This window comes from Pelodiscus sinensis, chromosome 1 (assembly GCF_049634645.1).
Source record: "Pelodiscus sinensis isolate JC-2024 chromosome 1, ASM4963464v1, whole genome shotgun sequence".
NCBI classification, from domain to species: Eukaryota; Metazoa; Chordata; order Testudines; family Trionychidae; genus Pelodiscus; species Pelodiscus sinensis.
Genome location: NC_134711.1, coordinates 201821609 through 201848848, shown reverse-complemented (window position 1 = coordinate 201848848; position 27240 = coordinate 201821609). Strand labels below are relative to the sequence as shown.

General features: G+C 40.9%; 1 protein-coding gene across 5 annotated transcripts in view; it reads left to right on the top strand.

Moving 5' to 3' along the window:
- Positions 1-27240, top strand: part of IL1RAPL1 (interleukin 1 receptor accessory protein like 1) — a 1160102-nt gene that overhangs the window by 1086355 nt on the left and 46507 nt on the right. For all 5 annotated transcript variants that reach the window (XM_075913277.1, XM_075913279.1, XM_075913280.1 and 2 more), the window contains 2 exons: positions 15819-15951; positions 24274-24419. In XM_075913277.1, the coding sequence (XP_075769392.1) occupies positions 15819-15951; positions 24274-24419 (279 nt within the window). The remainder of the gene's footprint in view (positions 1-15818; positions 15952-24273; positions 24420-27240) is intronic.

Sequence of the window (27240 nt, the reverse complement as noted above, 5' to 3'; positions counted from 1 at the left end):
GATGAATGGAGTTAGAAGTTTGCGAACCTGCTCTCAGAGGTGACAGCTGCACTAGAATAAAAGACCTGCAGAGCAGCTGTGACTAAGCTTGCAAAACTTAGGCTGCAAGGCTAAAAATTGCTGTGTAAGCATTTGGGCTTGGCCTGCAGCTCAGGCTCTGGAACCTTCCTTTCCACATAAGGTCTTAGGTCTCAGGCTTCAGCCGAAGCCTGGGTGTCTACACAGCAATTTTGCAGCCCACATCCTGTGAGGCCAACTCAACTGACCTAGGCCAGCGGCAAGTATTTAACTGTTGTATTGACATACACATAGACTTTCTTCAGCATTTCATTCCTGGCTAATTTAAGTGGCTCTCTGCTCAGCTTGCTGGCTTCTGAAGATCCCTTCCATAGGAACCTAATGCTCTGCTGGCACCGTATTTTCGGTAACCGGGTTTGGTTCTTTAAAGGATTTGAAACCACAGAGAGAGGAATACTTCTTTTTAGGGTTAAACAAAGATTATTTATTTTTTCTATTTATAATCAATTTTCCATTACTAGCCTTCCTACCCACACTACTGGGTTCTCTCCCTGCCTCCTTCGGGTTCGACTTATTAAGTCATTCATTTCTATTCGGGATCTTTCCCTTGATTCCATAGTGGCTACAGGTGGAAGTCCTCCCCTCTGTTTATATATTATTTGTGTTATCGGATGAGCTTTGACCAAATCATCTCCCGCCTCAATCTTTTCTCCTATCTCCTTCTCACATTTACATTCCCCTGTGCATATTCCTTCCGTTAGCATATCCCATGGATATACACCTCCTTTTAATACTTTTTTCCTTTCTTCCTTTTGATTTTCCTCTATGACTGATTCAGGATAAGGAGGGGGTGGGGCTGTTGGTTTTATTATATCTTTTTTCCCATTATTTCCCTTTTTCTCTCTCTCCTGAGTTTCTTTTTTTAATAAGGCTTGTAGGGTATTTACTGTGCCTTCTAATTTAGTTATTGTATTTCTGGCTTTTTTCAACCAGTGCCAAAGTACACGGACCCCTTTATTTGGATCCCATTTGTCGGCAGTTAATTTTTTCTTTTCTCTAGCATATCTTATAAGGTCCTCTAGTACCTCTCCCATCAACTTGTCAGTTGTTTGACTTGGCAATTTTAATATTTCTGGGGTACCCCCATTTCGATACGGATCTGTCGTATCGGCTGTTCTTTCTAATATGTTTTGCAGTTTTTTATAATCTGTTTCTTTAGATGGGGTTTTTTGTGTTACATCTGGTAATGGTACTTTGCAATCTTTTAACTCCCATTTCGCTAGATCATTATTAGCCATTAAACATCTCAACCCTGAACATGTTACATGTAGGGTATATGTATGATTTTCTTCCCCTATTGCTAGAACTGCTCCTATTTTGAGCATGTTTTCTTCACTCTCATCCTTATTATGATATAACCAGTGGTTGAGAGGTCCTATACCTTCTGTTTTGTTTAACCCATCAAAAGGGCATCCTCTGCTCTCATCAAATCCTGTTCGTGACGCCATTTCGGTAACCGGGTTTGGTTCTTTAAAGGATTTGAAACCACAGAGAGAGGAATACTTCTTTTTAGGGTTAAACAAAGATTATTTATTTTTTCTATTTACTTTATAATTAATTTTCCATTTAAATCAATTCATTATTTTTGATTCTTTTAAGACAATATAATATACAAAGAAAAAGTAGAAAAACAGTACAGTTAAAAATAACAAGAAATAATAACTTCTCCTACTGATATACCCTCCTGAGTTACCTTTAAGAAATTTATGGAGTTAACAGTTATATAATACTCACGTTAAGAAAGATAGAAGCATTGCTTAGATTCAGGAGATATTCTTTTCTTTATGTTTTTCCTTTCTTTGGATTTTTCGTTGCAACTTACGACCGGTATTCGTTCCCCTTTCGGAGCTTATTTGTTCCCCTTTCGGAGCTTATGTGCGGCAGCGAGATTCAGCGCCGGGGAGGGAGCCCTGGTTGATCAGACCTGGCTTTTCGGATTCGCAACCCATCGCTGAATCTCGCTGCCGCACATAAGCTCCGAAAGGGGAACAAATAAGCTCCGAAAGGGGAACGAATACCGGTCGTAAGTTGCAACGAAAAATCCAAAGAAAGGAAAAACATAAAGAAAAGAATATCTCCTGAATCTAAGCAATGCTTCTATCTTTCTTAACGTGAGTATTATATAACTGTTAACTCCATAAATTTCTTAAAGGTAACTCAGGAGGGTATATCAGTAGGAGAAGTTATTATTTCTTGTTATTTTTAACTGTACTGTTTTTCTACTTTTTCTTTGTATATTATATTGTCTTAAAAGAATCAAAAATAATGAATTGATTTAAATGGAAAATTAATTATAAAGTAAATAGAAAAAATAAATAATCTTTGTTTAACCCTAAAAAGAAGTATTCCTCTCTCTGTGGTTTCAAATCCTTTAAAGAACCAAACCCGGTTACCGAAACGTATGAGATGTGTGGGAGACTAACTCAGGGCTAAGAATTGTACTCAGTGCAGGAAGCCTCGGAGGGAGGTGTTGAAACTCTTAGCATAACAGTAGCTTTGTGATTCTGAGCCCAGATTTGTAGTTCTGTTGTTGGATCTCAGCCATTTTTCAGAAATCTAACTACAGGCTGAACCTCCCAAATCCAGGACTCACTCTTTTTCCTCTTCCCTCTTCTTTCGAAAGAACTCCCTCTTCCCTGTCCTCACATGCCTTTTTGTGAAAGAGCTCTTTACCAATGTCGGAAAAACCACACTGATCTCAATTTTTTTTTAAAAGAACGCAATTGCAGTATGGACGTAAGTGAAGTTTTTTTGGAAAAATATCTGTTTTTCCAAAAAAACCTCTTCAGTATAAACACACTCTTAGGATGACTGGTATTACTTTGAGAAGAGGGCTAGACTCAAAGACCTCCTGAGGTCTCTTCCAGCCCTATAATTCTATGATTCTAACTTTTTTGGCTGAGAAAAAAAGAGAAGTCATGTGGAAAATTTCATTAGAGGGTGAATTTGTTTGGGGGGGGGGGAGAGTATGAGTAACTGAAAAAAAAATTGAACTCGGGTGTAAATACATTATAATCGTAAGTACCGGCTAAAGCTACAATTATAGTCAACTTTAAATTAAGGGCAGTAATTCTATTGAGAAGATATGGTGGCATAGTAAGCTCCTTGATAGAGTGAAAGACCCTTCAGATCAACTTTGCACGTTTTTCATAATAACTGAACCTAAGTTCTAGCTAAGTAACCAATACATGCTTTCACCTCTTTGCTTCTTCCACTGCTATTTAAGGACGGTAAGGACTAGTCGACTAGTCCTGCTGTTAGGAAAGTCCTGCTGTTAGGAAAATCAAGATTGTTGGTTCAGGGCTTTTCTCACTCTAACAAAATGAAGGTTAATTTGATAATGTTCGTCTATGAGACACATTCTGGGTGTTGTGAAACAAGAATCTCATACATCATTTGGAAACTTGGGTGCCTGTAGCATTAGTGGTTTTGAAAATAGTGTTTTTCCACTTCTGCAGTCTGCTGTGACAGTTGCCATCTTCAGTGGTGCTACAGCAGATGGCACCATTTCTGAATCTCTCACTCCAGGGGAGAGCTTTCTCTCTAAAAGGGCCCACACTGTGAAACAGGTATACAAGGGGAATTTAGAATGAGCTTAAATCTTGGAATCTGTGAGGTTCAATGTAACACTCCTCTCTCTAAACAGGGACTTTTCCCAGGAATCTTTTCCTTGCAGAATACCACTACTAGGAAATTTCTCATTGGGATGGTGATTTTAAAATAGAGAAGAAACCTCGGTTACCTTTCTGAAGTATAAAGCTGTTACCGTTTGTAGCGGGTTTACGGGCATGAGCTCCCACTCTCCTGAAGGAGGGCGGAGGCCTGCGAGCCCAGCACCTCAGTTTACCTCCAGGAGACGGGCTTAAGGGTGCCAGCTCCCACTCTCCAGCCAGAGGGTGGGGCCCAGCAAGCCCACCATCTTCAAAGTCTGAGGGAGGGGGAAATCCCTGGGGTCTCTCAGCCCCTAAGTCTTGTCCCTTCTTGGGGCACAATAATGACAGTATCTGCCCTCAAGGCCAATTGGCCGACAGGATTCCGCACACGATTAAAGTACAGTGTGGGGAGGAGGAGAGGATTTAGGGGGACCTGGTCCCTCCCTCTCCACCGGGTCCCAGCCCAGGGCCCTAAGGGTTCAGAGTGTTGACGGGGTTCTATCCTGAAGCGCATCAGCCCACAGGCACCAAAAGCGCTCTGCCCGGGCTGCTTCCTATCCCCCTCCTGCACAGTGACCCCTCTGAGTTCTTCCTGGAGGCTTACCAGTCTGCTGCCGCTTCCAGTCCCTTCATCATGATCCCGGGCTTCTAGGGAACTCTGATCACTCCTCCACTGGGGCGGGGTAAAGCGCCCCCAGCAAGGCGTTCGATGGCTCCTGCCCTGTGATCCGCCCCCTGTCTTCTCCCCAGGGCCTTTTCAAATGGCCTAACCCTGCCCCCTCCACATCCCTCCACTCTGAGGCATTGTGGGCTTGCAGGGGGCTCTGACCCCACGTGCCACAGCCATCTGTTGATGGCGCGGCCCCAGCAGCTGCTTCTCTCCAGCTCCGCATTGCCCCACCCTCTTGCCAGCCGAACGGCGGGGGTCCTGCAGGATTCCGGGAGCCCGTTACTGCAGGCTTTCGGGAGACTATTACACTGTTGTTTTGTATATGGTATCTAAACTTCCTAGGGAGGGTTGTGTCAGAAATATGCAAAGATGGAACCTGTCAATGTTGTGTGTCAAGTATCAGAGGGGTAGCCGTGTTAGTCTGAATCTGCAAAAGCAGCGAGGAGTCCTGTGGCACCTTATAGACTAACTGAAGTGTTGGAGCATAAGCTTTCGTAGGCAAAGACCCACTTCATCAGATGCATGTAGTGCAAATTTCAAGAGGCAGGTATAAATATGCAGGCCAGAATCAGGCTAAAGATGATGAGGTGGATCCAATCAGGGAGGATGAGGCCCACTTCTAGTAGCTGATCTGGAGGTGTGCGTGCACAAGAGCTGCATGTTACTTAATATTTTAATGTTAAAGCTAGTTATGGGGCGTCCAGTTAGGGCAAAGTCTTAGGGAGACATTAATATGTATTTCTTGTATCAAAAACCATTCTTCTTTTCTCAGGCAGCTGGGAGGGTTATTTAGAAAAGCTCTGTCAGTATTGCAAAAGATTGTTGATTTATTTGCCTCATTTTACATCTTAATACTTGTTTGAGAAATAAGGATGGGTGGCAAGCAGCATTCCCTGTAAGCTGTGTGATTGAGTGACCACTCAGGAGAGATCCTGGTGCCACCCAGATGATTACCAGAGCACATACTTCCACCCACAGCATGTGTTTCAACTGGTGCACATCCACACATGCCTCCATGCACACAACACAATTTATTCCACACATGGATGGGAAAAAATTAGAGGGAACATTAGAAAAAAGCAGACTAAGAAAAAAAAGTTAAGTTTACAGGAGCAACTATTTTAAGAATGTTTACTTTAGCCTATTGGAAATAGTCTGGAATTTCATTTGAGTGATAATACATTTTTGATTAGCTGCTAATCACATTCCTTAGCACAATGTTTGGCAAACCAGTCTCATAGCACCAGGAAGCAAACAGTAGCCATTACTTAAAAGCCAGTACTTACATCTCAATAATATTTGACATACTGAAGTTTTCCTATACTAAGAATAATAAATAATTATAGCATTTGATAAGTATTTGTTGGCAAATATTGATTTTTATTGTAATCTACTGAATGTGATGGGTAATGTATCTGTGCTCTGAATAAATTGGCTTACTTCCTGCTATAACTATCATTAAAAAAGAATATGCAAAATGTGGAGAGTTCCCTAGTGTGGAAAATATAATATAAAATAACTGCATAGTGCTAAACAGAATTTTAAATACCAGTGGAGAACAATCCACTCTTTGAATAGATATGATAATCAGTACTCTCACCTGCAGCACATTCGCTCACTCTCTACAATTGTATTGGCTAAAGTATATGAAATAGGACTGGTAACTTCAGATTATCTTAATTTTTTCAGATTGGGGATATCGTCATTAACTTTACTGTAGAAATTCATAGGTATTTTCCCTTTACCCTCTGAACCTCTTTTCCACTTCATGAGTCATCTCTTTCTAACTCCCACCTATCATTAATGCTGTATATGCCATGGAAACTCCTAGGTCCTTTCCCTCCCTCCTGTTGGCTGTATATTCTAAATAGCTATTTCATCATAATTAATGAATTAACCAGATGTAAAGATCTCCAAAGAGTATTGCCAACATTGGGAATCCCCAGAGCAAAAACATTTTGGTGACCTTTACTTTCTTTACATTCATAGGCCCATAATCAATGATAACATCAAAAATCAAGATTTTAGTACAAATGTTAAATGGAAAATAATTGCATCATTCACTCACCCCACTATAAGCTTCTGTGTTGCATCAGATGACAAAACTTTAGGCGGTTAGCACGCCTACTGAAGTAGATGCCTTCTGTTAAACTTCTATTAACATGTAGTACAACAAATAAGATGACTAAGAGTTGGTAATACAGATCATCATTCTGTGTCCTATATGTCAAACAAGGTGTTTTTCTCTGGCCTGATTGGTGTAATCCACATTTTGATATGAACACTGAACTTTATATAGTAACATTATAAGTGCTAGCATTCCTTATTTGTTATTTTACTAGAGCAAGGATGGGGTAGGGTTGGATGGAAGAAAAACAAAGGGCAGAGAAATAACAGTGATCCTAAAGACTAACTTATGCTAACTGAATGATAATGAATGGAACAATACGGTACGGAATAACTAGTAGAGGTGGTCTAAAATCTTCCATCAAAGCTATTTTACCAGGAAAATGTTTTCAACTAAATGATTTTTTCCCAAAAAAGCTTCAACTTTACATGAAAAAATGTATTTTCATTAAAAACAAACCCTGAAAATTGAGGTTTTAAAGTTTCTGGTTTTTCAACCAAAATTATCCATATGAAAAATAAGCCAATCTTAATTAATAATAACCACAATTGTTGTTAATATTTCAAAGTTACATCCTACTCCAAAACCACACTGATAATAGTTGGAAATCTGCTGTGGAACAAGAATAGTATGTACATCTACATGTATGTTCTGTCCCAAGAAAAATAATTAATTATGAAATTCAACCCTCTCCACAAACAAGTTTTGCATCCTAGGCTTTGTACTGTTCAAAAATACAGACAGGTGTTTTAATTCAGACACATGTGTATGTAACTGCATGCAGACACTTCATGCCAGGTTTCCATAAAAATTGTTTAATTATAATCCCTAACACCTACATACTCAATCTGTTGAATTCATTAATCCTCAGGGGTCAATACATTTTCAGGATACTGGGAAATGAGACACAGTAATCTAGTGATTTCCCAAGGCCTCCCCAGAAGTCAATTGGAAAACTAAGCCTGATATTTAGGTGTTCACAGGCCCCAGTATTAAGCTTAGGACATAATACTTTCCAATATTTAGCAGTGTGATATAACTGGATCTAACTTAACATGTGAAGAGAACACCAAAATATTTAGCATTTTCTAAGGATGGACGCAGCAGGTAACAAAATATGTGTGCAAATTGCAGAGCAGCATAGTAGTAGGTTGAGGCAAACAAGCAGTTAGCATTTCTACAGAGTTCTGCTCTGAAGGAATAAACATCAATTATTTAAAATATGATTAAACCTCATGGCTGTAAATGCTGGCATCACTTTCCACAGTGCTTAAAACAATCCGTGTGGCAACCTGCATTGAATGTCAGATTTCTTTGGAAATTGATGCAGTATCAATACCCTGCCTGCTCTGCTTCTAAGAGATTTTTGTCAAGACAGGTCCAAACTGTGTTTAGGTTTGTTGTGAGTTGCTACCCAGCTTAGCATCTGGGAATTTAATGGTGCTGCAGCCTTCATTTTGGAAGGCTGTTAATTTTTTCCAGTACCAGGGAAACATGCATATTTTGAAAAAGCGGGCTCTGAGTTTGGGCATGTGACTGAAAAATAGCAAGAGAGATTTTGCTCCTGTCTATCTTGACAGAGTAACTGTTGTTTGCTTAACACTGTAGTGTAACCTATAAAAATAAACATAAAGCTTGCCTTCGCATCTACGTATCATGTTGTAACCATTGCAGCATACAGTAGCAAGACTTTACTATTCCAGCACAACTTAGAACATCCACTCTTTTGTCCCTCATTGTTACTGGATGCTGGGCATGACTGTCTCACACATCAGCTGTGCAATACACCTTGGAGGATTCTGATAAGTTGCAGTTTCAGAAGATATCTTCAGATTAGCATTACTTCTTGCAGAAGTGGTTGTCCTTCAGTCTATCAAATCAAAGGGTAATATGAATGCCATCACAGTGTATTCTAACATGTATGACTAATGATGCAAATGTAATTTAAACTGCCCGTACAATATGACATTTTACTCAAGCACAAAACATTCACTAGTTGCTAATTGCAACTAGCAGGTTCTCTGGATGCTGATGTTTTTAATTAGAGCTTATACAATGGGCAATTTCTTCTGATTAAACAAAAGGCTTTGTTGTTAAAAAGACAGACAGTGTCCTCTAGTGGAGAGGAGCTACTATAGCAAAAGCTTGAAAATGTCTAAAACACTGGAGAAGTATAGTACATAAAATAAGCGTTGTCTCCCATGGTGGGATTTTCCAGTTTCAAATTCATGCATTTTGTGGCAGGGTCTTTCTAACATTCTGGCCTGATAAAATGTGTGTTGAAGAACAAGAGTAGTTCCCATTTTAGATTGCAAAATGTTTTTGATCAATTTCCAAGTGTCTCATTGTGAACCCAGTTGTTTGGATCTGACAGTACACTTTTATCACAGGAAGCTGAAGAAGCATTTAGTGCTATTGCTTCTAGCTTTTACAGAAGTCAAGCAAGAACATGTTCATCTTCAGAACTAGAGACAAAGCAGACGAATGCAGATGATGTGTGCAGCTTTGTTGATGATCCCTTAAATTGATTTTATTCTTATTTGAACATAAACAACAGGTTTATACTGCAAGGCACAAAACATTAATATAGCATTGTTATTTGAACTGGAGACAGAAGGCCCATAATCCCTGCTTGTACTATTATTGATGGGACACCAGAGAAGCAAGTAATAAGGGGGTAAAGAGCCACGCTGGAAGCAAATCAGCCACATGGACAGAGCAATGCATTTTTTTATAAAGTTCCAGTTCTTTACCTTAATCGGCATTCAGCCTCACTCTTTGCCAGTGAAACAGTTCAGCTTTTTTTTTTTCTCTCTCTCTCTTTTGTCTTTCCTCTATAGCATTTATTTGCTGCTTGAGTAGCCGTCTCACTTTAATAATTCTCATCTCACATTTTGGGCCCTTTCTAGTGAAGTGCACAAAGTAAAACCATTACTCGGGACCCATGCAGAGAAACCATTATGTTGAGATTTCATGAGGTGCTGCAGCAAAACACACAGAGAGAGGTGGATGCCCTTGTTAACAAATTTAAACATGGATTGCAACTCTTTAAAAAGACAGACTATAAAAAAGTAGTAATCCTGCATTGACAAAAAAAATTAAAGATGGCTGCATTCAAAGTGACCATAACATGCCTACTTATTGTTAGATGTGCACTATCATCAATCCATTTTTTCAGCTGTTTAAAACTTTAAACAATTATAAGCTACAAGATTAAATGCTTAAAGGTGGGTGTTTCAGAATGATCAGCTCTGGGGCTGTTTTGTAAGTTGGCTAAAGGAAAAGCATCTAGAGTTAGTTTACTTACATAGGTTTGCAAACATGTTCATCTAATAATTAGTTATCCTCAACAAAAATTGTAAAACATACCAATCATTACATCCAAAAGTCCAGGAAGAACTTTCTACCCTCTAGATAAACTTGTTCTCCATCCTCTTTCTCCAAATTCCTACTCCCACAGAAAAAACAAAGCCAACAGCCCTGTAGCACACCGTGAATATGATTAAATCTGATAGAGGAGCAACCATGGAGGGCAATGCACAAGATATAACCTTACAACATTGCTTTACTAACCTATTGATGTCCCCCTCAGTGTGGCTGCAGGATTCCCACACCATCTCCCAACTGACACCTATGTGTCCATCCTTATGAAATTCAGATTCTGCCAGAGCAGAGGGAGGAAAATAGACTATCTGAGAGAGGCAAGCAACCCTTAGTGAGATTGTCCAGCTGACAACTTTCCACCTCTCGAATTAGCTAATAGCTCAAAGGAATAAGCAAGGTCTGTAGTAGTGGGAGCAGGTCACAGGAATTCTTCCTGATGACCTGCTAGTCACATTTCCAATGAATTTAGTTTGAAGCTCTGCTCTGATAGAAAGAATATATGAATTTAAAGATGAACACCTGATATATTACTATGCGACTGCAGAAATCTGCACAGTTTTACTAAGGAACAGTATATCCTTCCTCGTTTCTTTTCCATACATAAACATGTCATGCTGAATAGTAACTTTAAATTCTGTGTCTAAAAGCATACTTAATATTTTATGCATGGAAGGAAAATCCCTAAGAGTTTAGTCAGGGAAAAGCCTCAGTCTTTTAAACTTTTGCTTTTCTAACATGTTGTTTTTTCTTAACAAAATACAGTGTTTAATGTCTGTGTGTCGGCATTTATTTAATGTGCTCTATTAAATGGCATACAGCCCAATGAGTACAAAAATCAGTGCAGTAGGTTCCTGCCAACTGCAGGAGATCAGCATTCCTGTGGCTCTGAACCTTGAGGCTTCAGGAGTAAATTGGCCAGCAGCCAAACTACTTCTGGCTGTGATCCTATCAGGTTTCGTAAACTAAGAAATATTGGACTGGGCTTGTACTTGGTAGGAAAGCTCCTGGAAAAATCCATGGGGCTGGAGTGTTGGTGATTCAGTGAGTGGCATGCTCACTTTTAAGATGAAGTTGGATAATGCCATAGTGGCACTTATTGTCCGCTAAAGGAAAAGTACTTTGGATTAGACAAATGAGTGAGGAGCCTTCCTACTTCTTGAGAGCACTAAAAAAACAGTGGCTGGGTGTGAATGAATAGGAAGTGGCCATTGGCACAATTACCACAAATTATTTTCCTTGTTATTTTTTTATAATAATTATACTGCCAGGGATTACCCTAGTTTTATGCCACCTTTGTCCCTCCTCTTGCTAAACTTCCTGACAAAGCTCTGCTAGCAGGAGCTAGCTAGTGCTGGGGCAACTGGTTCTCACTAGCCTTCTGTTGGGAATGATAGTCAATAGTTAATTTTATCTCATACTTCCTGGATATTAAAATGAGGAACACAGCATACTCTTAGAGTAAGTAAAAAGGCAGTATTCCCTAGAAGACTAGACAGAGTCAAGGTAGGTGTCATGGAAAAAGTAACGTGACAGCTGAGGAATGCTGTAGAAAATAAGAGGACATTTCTATAATCATGCTTCAGAATTGCTGTGAGAAGTTATGTGCACTGCCTAAACTCATCAAGAAAGATTAGTTACAAAGGTACATCTTAAAAGCTTATCAAGTTGTATTCTGTATTTGTCTCATGTTAGCTGAGCTTCTAACTCTCAACTCATTCCCCTCAAATTACGTCAGGCTTTAGAAAATCTGCACCTCCTGCAGAGCTTTGTACCATGGTGTCTCCATGCAGCCGCAGTCTGCAGTGGATTTTGGGAGCTAGGAGGAGGTGAAGGGCAGGATATGTGTGTATGGAACACCCAAACTGCAATTGGCCATGGAGGCGTATTCATCCCCCTTTTGCTCCTGTAGAATTCACATAATTTGTGTTTAGGACTTTGTTTTATATTGTGTGACATCACCGCAATTGCTTCATTATTCAGGAATTCCATGTCTTGCTTTCTGGGTATTAGATTAATCTTCTCCTCTTCCCTGTGCCAATGGTTTGGACACGTATGCCATTATGATAGTCATGTTTAGCAATACCACACATGGCAACATGTGTCATGGAATTTCTCTGAGTATGCTTAGGAGGATATGGTCTGAAATCTTGCACTGAATACAAGTAAGCTTCCACAGAGTGACCAATGGTAATCCACTTGCCAGACAGCTGAAAGAAGGTAAAAAGTGATTCTTGCCTTTAAAAAATGTAAACTTTGATTGCAAGATTTTATTCCTTATAGGTCTGTGAATAGGTCAGCCATGCTGGAAGCCAGATGTTTTCCTCAAAAACTGAAAATAAATTTTGATAGATAAGACTCTTATCAAAAAGTTATCCATCTGGCTATCATGCGGTTGTGACACAGAGGCCCATTGGTGATTCACTGTTGTCAGCCACTCTTACCAAAGCTCATAAACTCACTACTGCTAACATGTTGTTGTCATAATATTCCCCTGTAAGGAATGTTATGTGAGGCATCAAATGAAAGCCAGTAACATACTGGTAATTGCTATCATCATGAAATATATTTATTAACTGCTGTATAATGGATCCTTATTGATATTAAGCTATAAACACTAAACACAGGTAGATACATGTTTCCTTCCAGACAAGGGAGGAACAGTTATCTCCCCACCTCTAATATAAATACAGGTTGTGAGTCATGTACAATGGGAGTTATATTTGTCAGTCAAGTGCATAGGAAAAACAAATTAACAGGAGGATGTGGAAATTGTATGGTGATGGCACACTAGAGAATCAGTGATGGAGGAGGAGGATCTTACCTATGGAGGTACACTTCAAAAGGATCCATTTCAAAGGCTGCTGAACTATCAGAAGAGAAAAGAACCCCTTCTTATGCATCAAGAAGGGAGCAAAAAGGACTGTGCTTTTTGCATTCATAAAAGTTGGATTCTGGCCCAGGTGTCTGGTGCTGATGAGAGGTTGCTTTGGGTGAGAAACATACCTTAGACAAAGGTTTTAGCTTGTTAAAATGATGAGTCTCTTGTTTTATTTTTACCCTCTGTTGTTTACATTATTCTTACACAATACTCATCTGAATCTGGACTCGCCCTTCCTACTTAATGAATTTATTCCCTTCTTGTACTATACATACATATCAGTGCTATAATATTAAGCAAAGGGCATATCCTCAACCAAATAGGCTGGTATGTACATTGTTTCTTTGGAGGCAGCAAAATTGATGATTTCTGAGAGCAGGGGCAGACTGGCCCGGTGGGATACCGGGAATATCCCATTGGGCCATCATCCGGTGGGCTGTCGTGTCTGCACACCATTGCCCCTCACTCCAAGCAGCTCCGTATCCGCTCTGTATGCAGCACACAGAGCCCAACCCGCTGCCTGCGCTGCATGCTGGACATGACTCTGGGAAAGGGAGCGGGGCTTGAGGGGCACGCAGGGGTGATGTCATGGAGAGGGCCATTCTCAACCCATTTCCTGGGCCTATTTTGATTACCAGTACGCTTCTGTCTGTGAGTGTCCAATGACAGGCTGGATATTACAGGAGGACACACTTAAAGGTGACATGGGGTTACGGGTGCATCTCAAGTTAGCCTTGAAGCCAAAGTACAGTCTGGAAGAGCTTCTGAGAAGATTGTTTGTGGGGCTAGCAGACTGGAGTGACAGGAAGTTGACACCCAGTTTAACATCAGCAAATCTCTCTCACTGAGGAAAGGGGATAACAAGGTGGCACATAAGGTAGGGTGCCCCAAGAAAGCAGTTGTTTCCAAATGCAAATGGAAATAAGTTGTGCAAATGTTTATTCATTTCATGTGCTCCCTAAGTACCAGATCATCTCCATTAACCCATACCAAGTAATACCTTACTCTGCAAATGGGCCCACGATTTTCAGCTGTTTGTATCTCTCTTAGGGCATGTCTATATTTAACAGACAATTGATGCTCCGGAGGTCAATCTTCTAGTGTTTGAGTGGATCTAGTATAGACCCGTAAATTGAACACTGAGGGCAGTCACTGCTGTACTCCTCCTTCTGCAAGGAGTAAGGAAAGCCGATGGGAGCATTTCCTCCCATTGGCCTCTCACTGTGTGAGTTAAGCCAACTCTAGCTATGCATTTTGCATAGCTGGAGTTCAGTACCTTAAGCCAGCTTCCTTGGTCTAGTATAGACCAGGCCTTAGAGGCAGTGTGGTTAGTCTGATGGACTTCAGACACCGAAGACCACAAACTGAAAACATAGATTGAAAATAAGTTTGGTGCTCTTGGTTTAGGGCGAGGCCCAAAGAATCAGTGATAATATTCCCTGATGTGAGAAGGAACAGGCCCTGACTCCTGAGACCACCCACGTATTTCTAGATAAATAGTGATCATCAGGGAAAACCACACACAATGGTTTAGAAGAGTTGATACCAAGTTGTCTATGGAGGTGAATTGGAACACTGAACAGTGCACATGGGTGCAGTATGTCTAATTCTAGCCAGTATTATCAATTAGTCACTTTCATGTGACAGTATATGTGGTGAAGTATCACTTCTTTTCTGTGTGAAACTAAATTAATGTAATGTTAAAGTCGCACAATTAAATCAAACCAAATCAGAAACTTTACACATTAAGGTTTATGCAGTAACATTAACTAAGTTGAATTTTGCATGTGGTATTCCGGTTTCCTTTGTGTGCATGTCTCTTCATATTTTAAAATGTGGCTCACAAAATAGGGAATAAATACACATATATATTATTCATTACATTTGATGTTCATGACTCAGTGAGGTTGCTGGGCTAAGGAAGGTGACTAATACCTTGGTTTCCACATAATGATTGCCTACTGACAGTTCTCTGTGGGTCTAATATAACAGGGAACAAGCACCTCTGCCTGTTTTAATGGCCATATCTTGGCAATGGAAATAGAAATGAGTCCACAGGGTACATTATAGTAACTACTGTGAATTTAAGCAAACACAGATTTGACTGAAAATATATTATTTTCATAACTTGTACCTATTTTTAATAGAAAATTATAGAAGTAGCCCAATGTCTAGTCTATTTTTATCTTAGGCAAATCAGCACACTAGTAAGTTGATACAGACTTGATCCTGCATTCCTTATAAACCCAAACTGAGGGTATATCTACACTGTGGTCTAAAGTCAAATTAAAGATACACAACTTCAGCTTTGTTAATTGCGTAGCTCAACTTTTTAAGTACCTTAATTCAGCTTTTGGCACTGTTCCTTTGACTTCCCTTACTCTTCATGAAATGAGGGTCAAAGAAGTTGGACTATGTTTAAACTGCCACTTTTTATTGGAAAAAGGTATGCAAATTGTGCTCCGCAATTTGCATACCTTTTACCAATAGTTTTGTTGGAGGAGGCTTTTCCAAAATTTGGCCCATCTACACTGGGCCAAATTTTGAAAAAACCTCCTCCTTCAGAAGAGCCCTTCTTCCTCACAGCACAAGGAAGACAGGGCTTCCGAAAGAGTGCATCTGCTTTTCTGCAAAAAATGTTGGAAGAGTAGACGCGTTCCCTGGATGTGGCGGAGTTTTTCCAGGATTCCTCCAGTATCCTGGAAAAACTCCATAGTCTAGATATAGCCTTGGAGTAAAAAGCCCATTATTTCAAAATTATTTTGAAATAACACTGTTGTGTAGACATGCCATCATTGAAATAATACAACATATGGTCCTATTTCCATATATTTTTCTTACTTTTTTTACTCTAAATAATGTGTTAGTTAAACATGGCTGGAAATTAAACTAAAAATCTCTATATGTGCAAATTCAGGATTTTTGCAAATTAATATAAGAGCTTTAAAGATTTTCAGAAGCTGATCCAAAAATTAAACGTTTTTGTAAATTTTAAAATAACCTGTTCTCTTTAATTCTCTGTAACAGGCAATTCTGCTAACCTAACCTGCCGAGCTTTCTTTGGATATAGTGGGGATGTCAGTCCTTTAATTTACTGGATGAAAGGAGAGAAGTTTATTGAAGATTTGGATGAAAATCGGGTCTGGGAAAGCGATATAAGGTAAATAGCAGCATTTTTGTTCTCCCAATCAAGATTAATAATGCATTTGTTTTTATATTGTATAGTATGGTGTAAAAGGAAAGAATACGTTTTATTACTAACATGAGTATGATAATGCTACGGGCTCTCTTCTGTTATACCTGCTTCACGTCAGCATAACTCCATTGACTTCAGTGGCATTACACAGTGTAGATTGATGTAGTAGCTTACATTTGGAAAGAGAGAACAGAGAAAGTGCAGGCACTGGCAGGATTCTCATCTCATTTTTTGCACCATAAAATCAGAATAAATGACATAGGAATGCAGTAGAGTAACAGATCATAATCCATACAATAGCTTTATCAAATAGCAGAAAACATTACAGTTGAACACTGAAAGGTTACTGAAAAGATGTCAAGGGAAATAAATAGGTGAAGAAACAGGACTTACAAATAAATACATTTTTAAAGCCACGAAGCATAAAATGTTGTAGAGGGTCAAAAGCTGACCTTTGTTTCTAAATATTATTGTTTTTGTTACATATGAAAGGAATTACATTCAATTATTATAAAAAAAAATTAGACCTCAAGAATTTTTCTTATCTTCTAATGTTTTAGGTTTTCTTTCATGTGGTCTCCTTCTACCTGATGAATACTTATGTACTATGTGGCTATGAAGGAATAGCATATTCTTCCGTTGCTTCTAAAATTGCTTCATTAATCTGAGATTATCTATTCATTAGGAATCCTCTGATTGACATATCCTAAAAAAAACATATACAAGATAATTATAAAGGGGACTCAGAGCATAGGACTTAGGGCAGGGAACTCGAGGCAGGAGGTGTGTGGTATGGGGGGACCCAGGTAAGGAGATGGGGTGCAGGAGTCAAGGTAGGGTGTGGAAAATATGGAGGTGCTCAAGGAAAGGGGTGTGTATAGGAATCAGGGAGCAGGGTCTCAGGCCAAGGAACTCAGGCCATGAAGCTGGGAAGTGAGTGGCGCAAACCAGGGCCAGCCATGGTGGCAAGGGTGGGGCTGCTCCAGTTGTGGCTTCTCTCAGGGGGCCAGAACTGTACTGAATATCCCCCCCCCCCAAGACCCATGGTTCCTGGAGTGGGAGTTGTCTGCCCTCTCCCCCACACATGCCAGCTTACCCAGCACCCCCAAAAGCTCCCGGGGGTAGCAGGGATGGGCTGCTCAGCCCTCCTGTCACCACCTCCCAGGGGGAGGGGCTGGGTCAGAGCTGTCTGGCCCCAAACACTGGCTTCTCATGGAGATGGGGGCTGGTGACTCCGCGCAGGGGATGGGGGCTGTGCTGCCCCCCTCAACCAGCAGCTCCTGATGGAGGGAGCTGTCTGGTTCCCCCCAACCAGCCAACATGCTCGTGCTCCATAGTCTATAGTCATGAGGGCTGAGGAGAGAGGTTGGGAGTGTAGTGACACTTACCTTTTCCGAAGGCTGGCAAAATGGCAAACCCTTGCCACAGCTGACCACTTTCTGGCTGGTGTGGTCATCCACTTGTAGGGTATGTCTACACTACCCCGCTAGTTCGAACTAGCGGGGTAATGTAGGGATCCCACACTTGCAAATGAAGCCCAGGATTTGAATTTCCCGGGCTTCATTTACATAAGCCAGGCGTCGCCATTTTTAAATCCCGGCTGGTTCGAACCCCGTGCCGCGCGGCTGCACGCGGCACGAACTAGGTAGTTCGAACTAGGCATCCTAGTTCGAACTACCGTTACTCCTCATTCCACGAGGAGTAACGGTAGTTTGAACTAGAAAGCCGAGTTCGAACTACCTAGTTCGTGCCGCGTGTAGCAGCACGGCACGGGGTTCGAACCAGCCGGGATTTAAAAATGGGGGCGCCCGGCTTATGCAAATGAAGCCTGGGAAATTCAAATCCCGGGCTTCATTTGCAAGTGCAGTATGCCTACATTACCCCGCTAGTTTGAACTAGCGGGGTAGTGTAGACATACCCGTAGTCACTCTGCTGTATTGCTGTCCCCTGTGCTCAATTCCCCTAGTGGTCACTCAGCAGTATTACTGTCCTCCAATCAGACCCTTCCCTTTCTATGTTGTGGAAGACAATCCCATTCCATTGTGTCATTTTCTTGGCACAACCAAACCCTAATCTTGCTTTAAGTTATGATAAAAGGGAGATGCATATCAAATGTGGTGGTCCTAACTCTGACCATTTAGGAGGAGTTCTTAAACAAACAGGTGTGTGTGTGTGTGTGTGTGTGTGTGTGTGTGTGTGTGTGTGTGTGTGTGTGTTTCAAATATAGAATACAATAGTATGTTAGAACTGGAAGGGACCTTGAGGGATCATCAAGTTCATTTTCCTGCACTCATGGCAGGAACAAGCACGATCTAGATCATCCCTGATAGATGTTTGCCTAACCTCCTCTCAAAAATCTTCTATGGAGATTCCACAAACTACCTAGGCAATATATTCCAGTGGTTAACCATCTTGTATGGAAGTTTTTCTTAGTGTCCAATCTAAACATCCCTTGCTACAATTTAAGCCCATTGCTTTTAGTCCTATTATCAGAGGTTAAGGGGAACAATTGTTTTCTCTCCTCCTTGTAATAATATTTTAGGTACTTGAAAGCTGTTATCATGTCCCCTCTGAGTCTTCTCTTTTCCAGACTAAATAAACACAGTTTTTTTAATCTTCTCTCATAGGTCATGTTTTCTACATTAATACATTCCAGAGGGATGTTTGCTTTATTTTGCAAGTGGCACACTGTTGACTCATATGTAGCTTGTAGCCACTATGACCCCTACATCCCTTTCTGCAGTACTCCTTCCTAGATATCACTTTCTATTTTGTGTGTGTGAAACTGATTGTTTCTCCCTAAGTGCATTTGTCCTTATTGAATTTCATCCTATTTACCTCAGACTATTTCTCTAGTTTGTCCAGATCACTGTGTATTGTATTCCTATTTCCCAAAGCATTTGCAACCTCCCAGCTTGGTATCATCAACAAACTTTGTAAGTGTACTCTCTATGCCATTATCTAAATCATTAATGAAGATATTGAACAGAACCAGTCTCCAAACTGATTCCTGTGGAACCTCTCTTGACATGCTCTTCCAGGATACTTTAAACTATTGATAACTACTCTCTGGGAACAGTTATCCAACCAATTATGCACTCACCTTATAGTATTTCCATCTATATTTTATTTCCTTAGTTAATTAATAAGAAAATCATATCTATATCTATATCTATATCTATCATATTAGAGTATATATGTCTGTGAATCCATCTGTTCAGCAACTCCTCCTAAACAGTAAGTGCTAAGGCCAGCAAATTTGGTATGCAGCTTCTTCTTGACTTAAAGCAAGGTCAGGGTTTGATTAGGCCAGGAGAACCAGAAGCCCTGGAAAAGGACAGTTTTCCATAACATACAAAGGGAGGGGCTGCTGTTCTGAGGGAGGCGATATGAGAGTGGCCACAGGGGAGCAGTGTGCCTGCTGGAGAGAGCTATCCTGAAGAGTGTCCACTAGGGACAGCTATAGCACCAAGGGAATGGCCGGCAGGGCTGGGGCTCTGCCATTTTGCCTCCCAGCACACCGGTAAATAGTCCCAGTGCCCCAAGTCCTTTCCCTCCCTCGCAGCCCTTGGCTGCAGCGACCCGCTTCCCTCCCACAGGTTACAGGCTGGAGGTTGGAGCCAACCCTTAGAGTCTTGTCCCTCCTCTGGACAGGTAGCAGAAAATAGGGGGTGTGAGAGGAGCCTGCAGGAGGCAGCTCCAAGAACCTGCATCCCCACACAGAGAGCCTGCAAGCTGCAGAGGAGCCACTGGATGCTGGGGCTGACCCTTGGAGCCTTGTTCCCTGATACCAGATAAGCTGCAGACAGGCCATGGTTGGCTGGAGACCCCATCAGATAGCCTACAGGCTGGGGGTGCGGGTGCAGCACTGGAGGCTGAGGCTTTTCAGAGTTGATAGATTATGGCTCAGATACCTCCTCAATCGGCTCCTTGAAAATTCTAGGATGCAATTAATCAACCTGGTGACTTGCAGACATCTCATTTTTCTAAGTAATTTTTACTTGTTCTTTTCCTATTTTAACTTCTTAACCTACCTCATTTTCTCCAGCATCCACTATGCTAGGCATCCAATCACTACCAGCTTTCCTGGTGAAAACTGAATCAAGGACATCATTAAGCAGCTCTGTCATTCCACATTTTCTGTTATTTTTTTCCTCTTCATTAAGACGTAGTCCTAACCTGTCCTTGGTCTTCCTCTTGCTTCTAATATATTTGTACAAGTTGAACCTCTCTGGTCTGGTACCAAACCAGAGAATTTGTTGAACCACAGGAGGTCAATATTGTCTGTCAGCATTACCAACACTTCCAACACTTACTGGGCTCGTACAAGACATTTAGTGGTACACTGGAACTAAATAACAGCACACAACACAGAGAGCCGGGACTGGAGGCTCTAAGAAAACCTTATGGCACTGTAGGAAACTTGGCCACACCCATCATAATTTGACATCCATCTAACTAAAATTATTCTGGACCACAGATGTGGCTAGATCAGAGAGTGCCAGACTAGAGAGGTTCAACCTGTGGAATGTTTTCTTGTTACCGTTTATGTCTCTAACTAGTTTGAACTCATTTTGTGCCTTTGCCTTTCTAATGTTGCTCATCACATGCCTGTGTTATTTGTTTATATTCATTCTTTGGACTTTGTTCTAGTTTCCGCTTTTTATATTACTCCATTTTTATTTTTAGATCATTCAAGTTCTCCTGGTTAAGCCAGGGTTTTCTCTTGCTATACTTTCTATCTTTCCCATGCAGTGGAATAGTGTGCTCTGGTGCCTTTAATGTCTCTTTGAAAAACTTCCAACTGTCTTCGATTGTTTTTCTCTTAGCCTTGCTTCCCATGGGACTTTACCTACCTGAGTTTACTAAAGTCTTCCTTCTTGAAATCCATTGTCTTTATTTTGCTGTTTCCCTCCTAACATTCCTTAGAATCATGAACTCTATCAATTCATTATCACTTTTACCCAAGCTGCCTTCCACTTTCAAATTCTCAACCAGTTCCTCCCTATTTGTTAAAATTAAATCTAGAACAACCTCTCCAGTAGTGCCTTTCTCCATCTCTGAAATAAAAATTGTCTCCAATACATTCCAAGAACTTGTTGGCTAATCTGTGCCCGACTGTGTTATTTTGCCAACAGATGTCTGGATAGTCAAAGTCTTCCATCACCACAAAATCCTGCGCTTTGGATGATTTTGTTAGTTGTTTAAAAAAAAGCCTCATCCACTTCCTGGTTAGGTGGTCTATAATAGACCCCCTACCATGACATCATCCTTGTTTTTTTACCCCTTTTATCCTTTCAAGGATATCCTTCTCATGTCAATCTCAACCTTAGCCCAAGAATATACATTTTTAATATATAAGGCAACACCTACTCCTCCTTCCCCACCTATCCTTTCTCAGCAGGCTGTACCCTTCTCTACCAATATTGCAGTCAGGCATATCTTCCCACTAAGTCTCTGTGATGCCAACTATGTCATACTTGTGTTTATTTAGTAGCATTTCAAGTTCTCCTGGCTTATTTCCCATACTTCTCACATTAGTATACAGACAACTAAGTTACTGATTTGTTTTTGCCCCCTTCCCCCCCCCCCCAGTTCTGCCTTGTTCCTCTTTTATCTTTGCTATTATAACCCATGCTTCCCATAATTTCTCACCTGTCTCCTAGGTCTCCATGTTTATGACTTATCTGTGGGCTTTGATCACTTGCCCCCATCATAGAATCATAGAATACTAGGACTGGAAGGGACTTTGAGAGGTCATCGAGTCCAGTCCCCTGCCCTCATGGCAGGACCAAATACTGTCTATACCATCCCTAATAGACATTTGTCTAACCTACTCTTAAATATCTCCACAGACGGAGATTCCACAACCTCCCTGGGCAATCTATTCCAGTGTTTGACTACCCTGACAATTAGGAACTTTTTCCTAATGTCCAACCTAAACCTCCCTTGCTGCAGTTTAAGCCCATTGCTTCTTGTTCTATCCCCAGAGGCCAAGATGAACACGTTTTTTCCCTCCTCCTTATGACACCCTTTTAGATATTTGAAAACTGCTATCATGTCCCCCCCTCAATCTTCTCTTTTCTAAACTAAACAAACCTAATTCTTTCAGCCTTCCCTCATAGATCATGTTCTCTAGACCTTTAATCATTCTCATTGCTCTTCTCTGGACCCTCTTCAATTTCTCCACATTTTTCTTGAAATGCGGTGCCCAGAACTGAACACAATACTGCAATTGAGGCATAACAAGCACAGAGTAGAGTGGAAGAATGACCTCTCATGTCATGCTCACAACGCACCTGTCAATGCATCCCAGAATCATGTTTGCTTTCTTTGCAATGGCATCACACTACTGACTCGTATTCAACCTATGTTCCACTATAACCCCTAGATCCCCTTCTGCTGTACTCCTTCCCAGACAGTCGCTTCCCATTCTGTATGTATGAAACTGATTGTTCCTTCCTAAGTGGAGCACTTTGCATTTGTCTTTATTAAACTACATCCTGTTTACCTCGGACCATTCCTCCAATTTGTCCACGTCATTTTGAATTATGACCCTATCCTGCAGATTAGTCGCAACCCCTCCCAGCTTGGTATCATCTGCAAACTTAATAAGCGTACTTTCTATACCAATATCTAAACGAAAGGAGTGCCTGGCACAGGTAATGTGACCCTTCCCAACGATACTGATTGTACTAGGACTCCGTCTTGCAAACTTTCTCTTAAACTCTTCTGTTTGTGGTCTCCTGGTTGCTTAGCCTCTGGCTTTTATGGCCTTCTTTCCTAGGTCATCTCTACCCCCTAGTTAACCACACAGGAGGAGGGTGATCACAAGGATGACTGAGGCTAGATGAGGGTGACAAAGGGAATAAGGGGTTAAACAGTCTCCAGACACAGAATTCTAATCCCAAAGTTAGTATTCATGCCTTTTTCATTCTCTCCCTCTCAAACTCCTCTGTTTGTGGTCCCCTGGTTGCTAATTCCCTCTGGTTGCTTAGTTATAGATAGTTACCTGTATAAAATGACAGGACAGCAAAGAGTTCTTAATGAATTATATATGCAGTGTAGACAATAGCTATATTAACCATAATGAATACCTATGACAGACTAAAGTTAGCGTATTTACATTTTATTTGTTACTAAAAGATTTTCTACTCCATAACCTTGCTAATGTAGTCCAATTTTGAAATTAAGACTGAATATCTTCAGACAAACTAAAGTAACAGAGGAAATCTTATATCAAAGACATTAAGGGCCGTGTAAATATTCCAGATTATTCAATCAAGACTCCTGTGGCATTTTAAAGATTAACAGATTTATTTGGGAATAAACTTTCATGGGTAAAAACCACTTCAGCAAATGCATTCCACAGAGCCCTAGTCCAATACACCAGATTACATAGAATTGTACTATGCTGTATATCTTATTTAAAGCTCCCCCATCACCTTTCATCCAGAGACTTGGGGCTTTAAAAGTTTTCAAGAGGTGATAACCCTCTTCACAGCTCACTTATTTTGTGTTTATTCAGGGAGGACCCTGAAGAGTGTTTTCTATTTTCTTTGGCCATGTGGATAGTGGAGGTGATGAGAATTTGAAGCAATTTCCTGCTTGCTTGATTGGGTTTTTTAAAAAAACAATTCTGAAGCTAGTATGGGGACAGTGAGTACAAAGGGTAGACAGGTGGTATCCAAAGTGCCCAGGAGGTGCTCACTTTTAACATCCACTTGAAATGGCATTAACTGATGGAACATTAACTCTTCCAGCTTTTACTGCTGCTTTATAACTGTTCAGTAAAACAAAGTAATGAGTTTTCTTACTATAAAAATGGTCATGTTGCTTCCTATTGAAATTGCAAAGAATCTCAGAAGAGTGCCTTTGTACAAAAGCAGAGCTTGGGCCTTACAGCTAGCATCACTCTTGACCTGGATTTAGCCATTTGGAACCTCTCCAGACTTACATCATATCCCATCATTTTAAGAGATTATATCCTGCTTTTAAACAGCATGCAAACTTCTCATCAAGGTCTCCTTCTAAGCTCACAATATATTATCAGTGTGTGCATCATGCTGCTTAAGGAAGACAATTAACTGCAGCTCTCATTAACATCTACAAAACCAAACCTCCTCATTAGGAATGAGGAAGAAAAGAGCATAATATAATCTAATTAAGATTGGCTTCAAATTTGGCTATGGTTTGATGCAGAGTGCTGTGACTTGTTAGTAACATTGTATCATGATTATCTAATGCTTTGACATGGTACAAACAGAATATTATTCATTTTTATAGAGTTATTAAGGAACATCTTGGAGAACAGGAAGTTTCTATCTCATTAATTCTTGACTCTGTGGAAGAGGGGGACCTGGGAAATTACTCATGTTATGTTGAAAATGGAAATGGACGCAGACATGCCAGCATTCTTCTACATAAGAGGGGTAAGTCTATAATTTTTTAATATAGCTACTGTACATTTTAATGATGTTGCATTTGTAAACTTTCTGAGGATATCCTTCGCTTTATAAGTCTGACATACTGAATAGCAATAGTTGATTGTTTGCTTCCTTGCATCTGTGAAGGTCTTTGATGTAAACCATGGAAGCCCGCTGTCAGCTGTGATTGTCACCAGAAGAAATACACTGAAATAACACTTTTTAATAATGTCTGTATACAGGATATATTTAACAGCTCATGGGTGTGGGAACTGATAACAGTTTAGTAGAATTACTGGCAATAAAACTTCAATAATTTTCTGTAAGAAGTAAGTCCAAATATTAGAAAAGTCATGGATAATAGGTTCTGCCTCTCATGAAAAATAGTACATAAATCTCCCACTAGGAAGGTTACTGCCTTTTCTGAGACACCTCTTTTTGCAGAGATTTTAGTTCTGTCTTTAATCCAATGGTCTTTGAGGGGGAATGTTGAGAGACAAACTTTAAAGGTCTTCCTGTTTTCACTATCCACTGATATCAGGTGCTTTGAGCTTAATTAATGGCCACAGTAGTTTCCCACCCATGTCATTAGGATGAAGAAGAAAGCAGGTTACTAAAAATAAGGCTCTCAGTCCACTTTCGCATTTTGCCTCCCGTAGTACATTCCACTTTGACCTGTGCTATTCCTGATGATCTCCATACGCCATCAAAATCCCAATGTCCATTATTTATTGTACTATTATTATCCCATTTTTAAAGGACCAGTTTCTCACTTTTTTTCAGATATCTTTTTACATTAAGGCACCAGTTTCTTCAGTTTTACTCTTGTCACGTGAGAAATGTGGCTAAATCCCAAACAGGACCACAAGGGAAACTATAATAAATAATAACTTTTAACGTTCATTTCCCATCATCCCAAAATAAGAAGACAATAATACTTTATGGATATTCTACTGCACTAAGGAATAGTAAAAGATAAGAATGTGAAGATAATCAAATGATCTGTTTGGCTTGGCATTTATTCAATAGGTGTTTTGCCATTTATCCTTGCAAGTATTGACCTGGGAAATTAGTCTAAACCAGCTTGTTCATCTTTGAAGTTTAGTAATAGATCAGCAGGTAGGCTGGTATCTGCTGTTCAGAGGTACAGTAATTCCTCACTTAACATAGTAGATACATTTCAGAAAATGATCGTGCTAAGTGAAAACATGTTATGCGGGGTCAATTTTCCCATTGAAAATAATGGAAAAGGTGGGGGTCGTGTTTCAAGCGCACGGGCACTCGCAACTCCAGCCTGCACTTGTTAGCAGCAGGGACCGGGACATAAGGTTGGGGGAGCAAAGGGACTGGGTTATAGCAGGGAGGGGAGATGTTTGGCTCTGGAGAAGGGAAGGAAGGACAGGGGAGGAGGCTTGCAGCCAACAATCAGGTTTCCCCAGCTTGCCGGTCGCCGGCAGCTGTGCGGGACTTCCCCTGCCTCCCTGCAAAACAGCAGAGGTTCGTCGCTCACCGCACCATTCCCCGGTGACCCCCTCTGGCTGGATGCCTTGTGTCCAGTGAGGAGGGGTTGTCGGGGAACAGTGTGGTGAGCGGCAAACCTCTGCCACTTTCTAAAGAGGCAGGGGAAGCCCCGTGCAGTTGCCGATGACTGGTCAACTGGGGAAATCCAGCCACCAGCTATAAATGGGGGGGAGGGGGTGGAGGAGAGGTAGCGAAGCATCCTCAGAGGGGAATGGCTGGGGAACGGTGCAGTGAGCAGCAAACCTCCGCCACTTTGTAAGGAGACAGGGGAAGCCCCGCACAGCTGCCGGTGACCAGCCAGCTGGGGAAACCCAGCTGCTGGCTGCAATCGGGGGGCGGAAAAGAGGGAGTGAAGCATCCAGCCAGAGAGGGTCACCAGGGAACAGCGTGGCGAGCAGTGAACCTCTGCCGCTTTGCAAGGAGGTAGGGGAAGTCCTGCACAGCTGCCGGGTACTGGTCAGCTGGGGAAATCCAGCTGCTGGCTGTAAATGGGGGGCAGAGGAGAGGGAGCAAAGCATCCGGCCAGAGGGGGTCACCGGGGAATGGCGCAGTGAGCAGCGATCCTCTGCCATTTTGCAGGGAGACAGGGGAAGCCCCCCACAACTGCCGGCTGGTAGGGGAAATCGTGTTATTGAGGGGATGGGTTGTGGTGTTCGAAAAATGTTGCCAAAAAAAAATCATGCTATCACGAAAACGTGTTAAGTGGGCACATGTTAAATGAGGAATTACTGTATATGAACTCATGACATGAGATCAGTTCAGTAAACACTAAAAGACCATAGTTTATCATTTAGTAGTACAATTAATATATAAATAATCTAGCATAAATAATGTTAATTTTTGGGTGAGTTTAAAACCAATGATTAATTGATATTAATAGGTCTTTTTTATTATTCTCTCCTTTTCTGTTACTTTTCCATACCAGCAATTGTAGTAATGCTATACAGAACCTACCCATGTAGGCGTTCTGCCACAGACAATCTTTTAATCTGGCAATGTGCATGAATTAAACTTTGCATATTCACGCTGTTCCTCCTACATCTCTTCAAGGACCTATCAGTATAGCGAACATACCATAGGATATCACCTTGTGATCATGCATATGAAAAAATATTCAGAAAGCTAGAAATAGCATATTTTTTAAAAAAATTGCTATGAATCTGACATATTCATTTGCAAAATGACACTAGTGTGTCTATAAAATGTGAAAGGTATCTATTATGAGCATTCTATGTACATTGCTCTTTGACAACTGTTTCAGTAAAATGAGAAATTAACTGTGACAGATAAAAATTCTAGCTAGTCT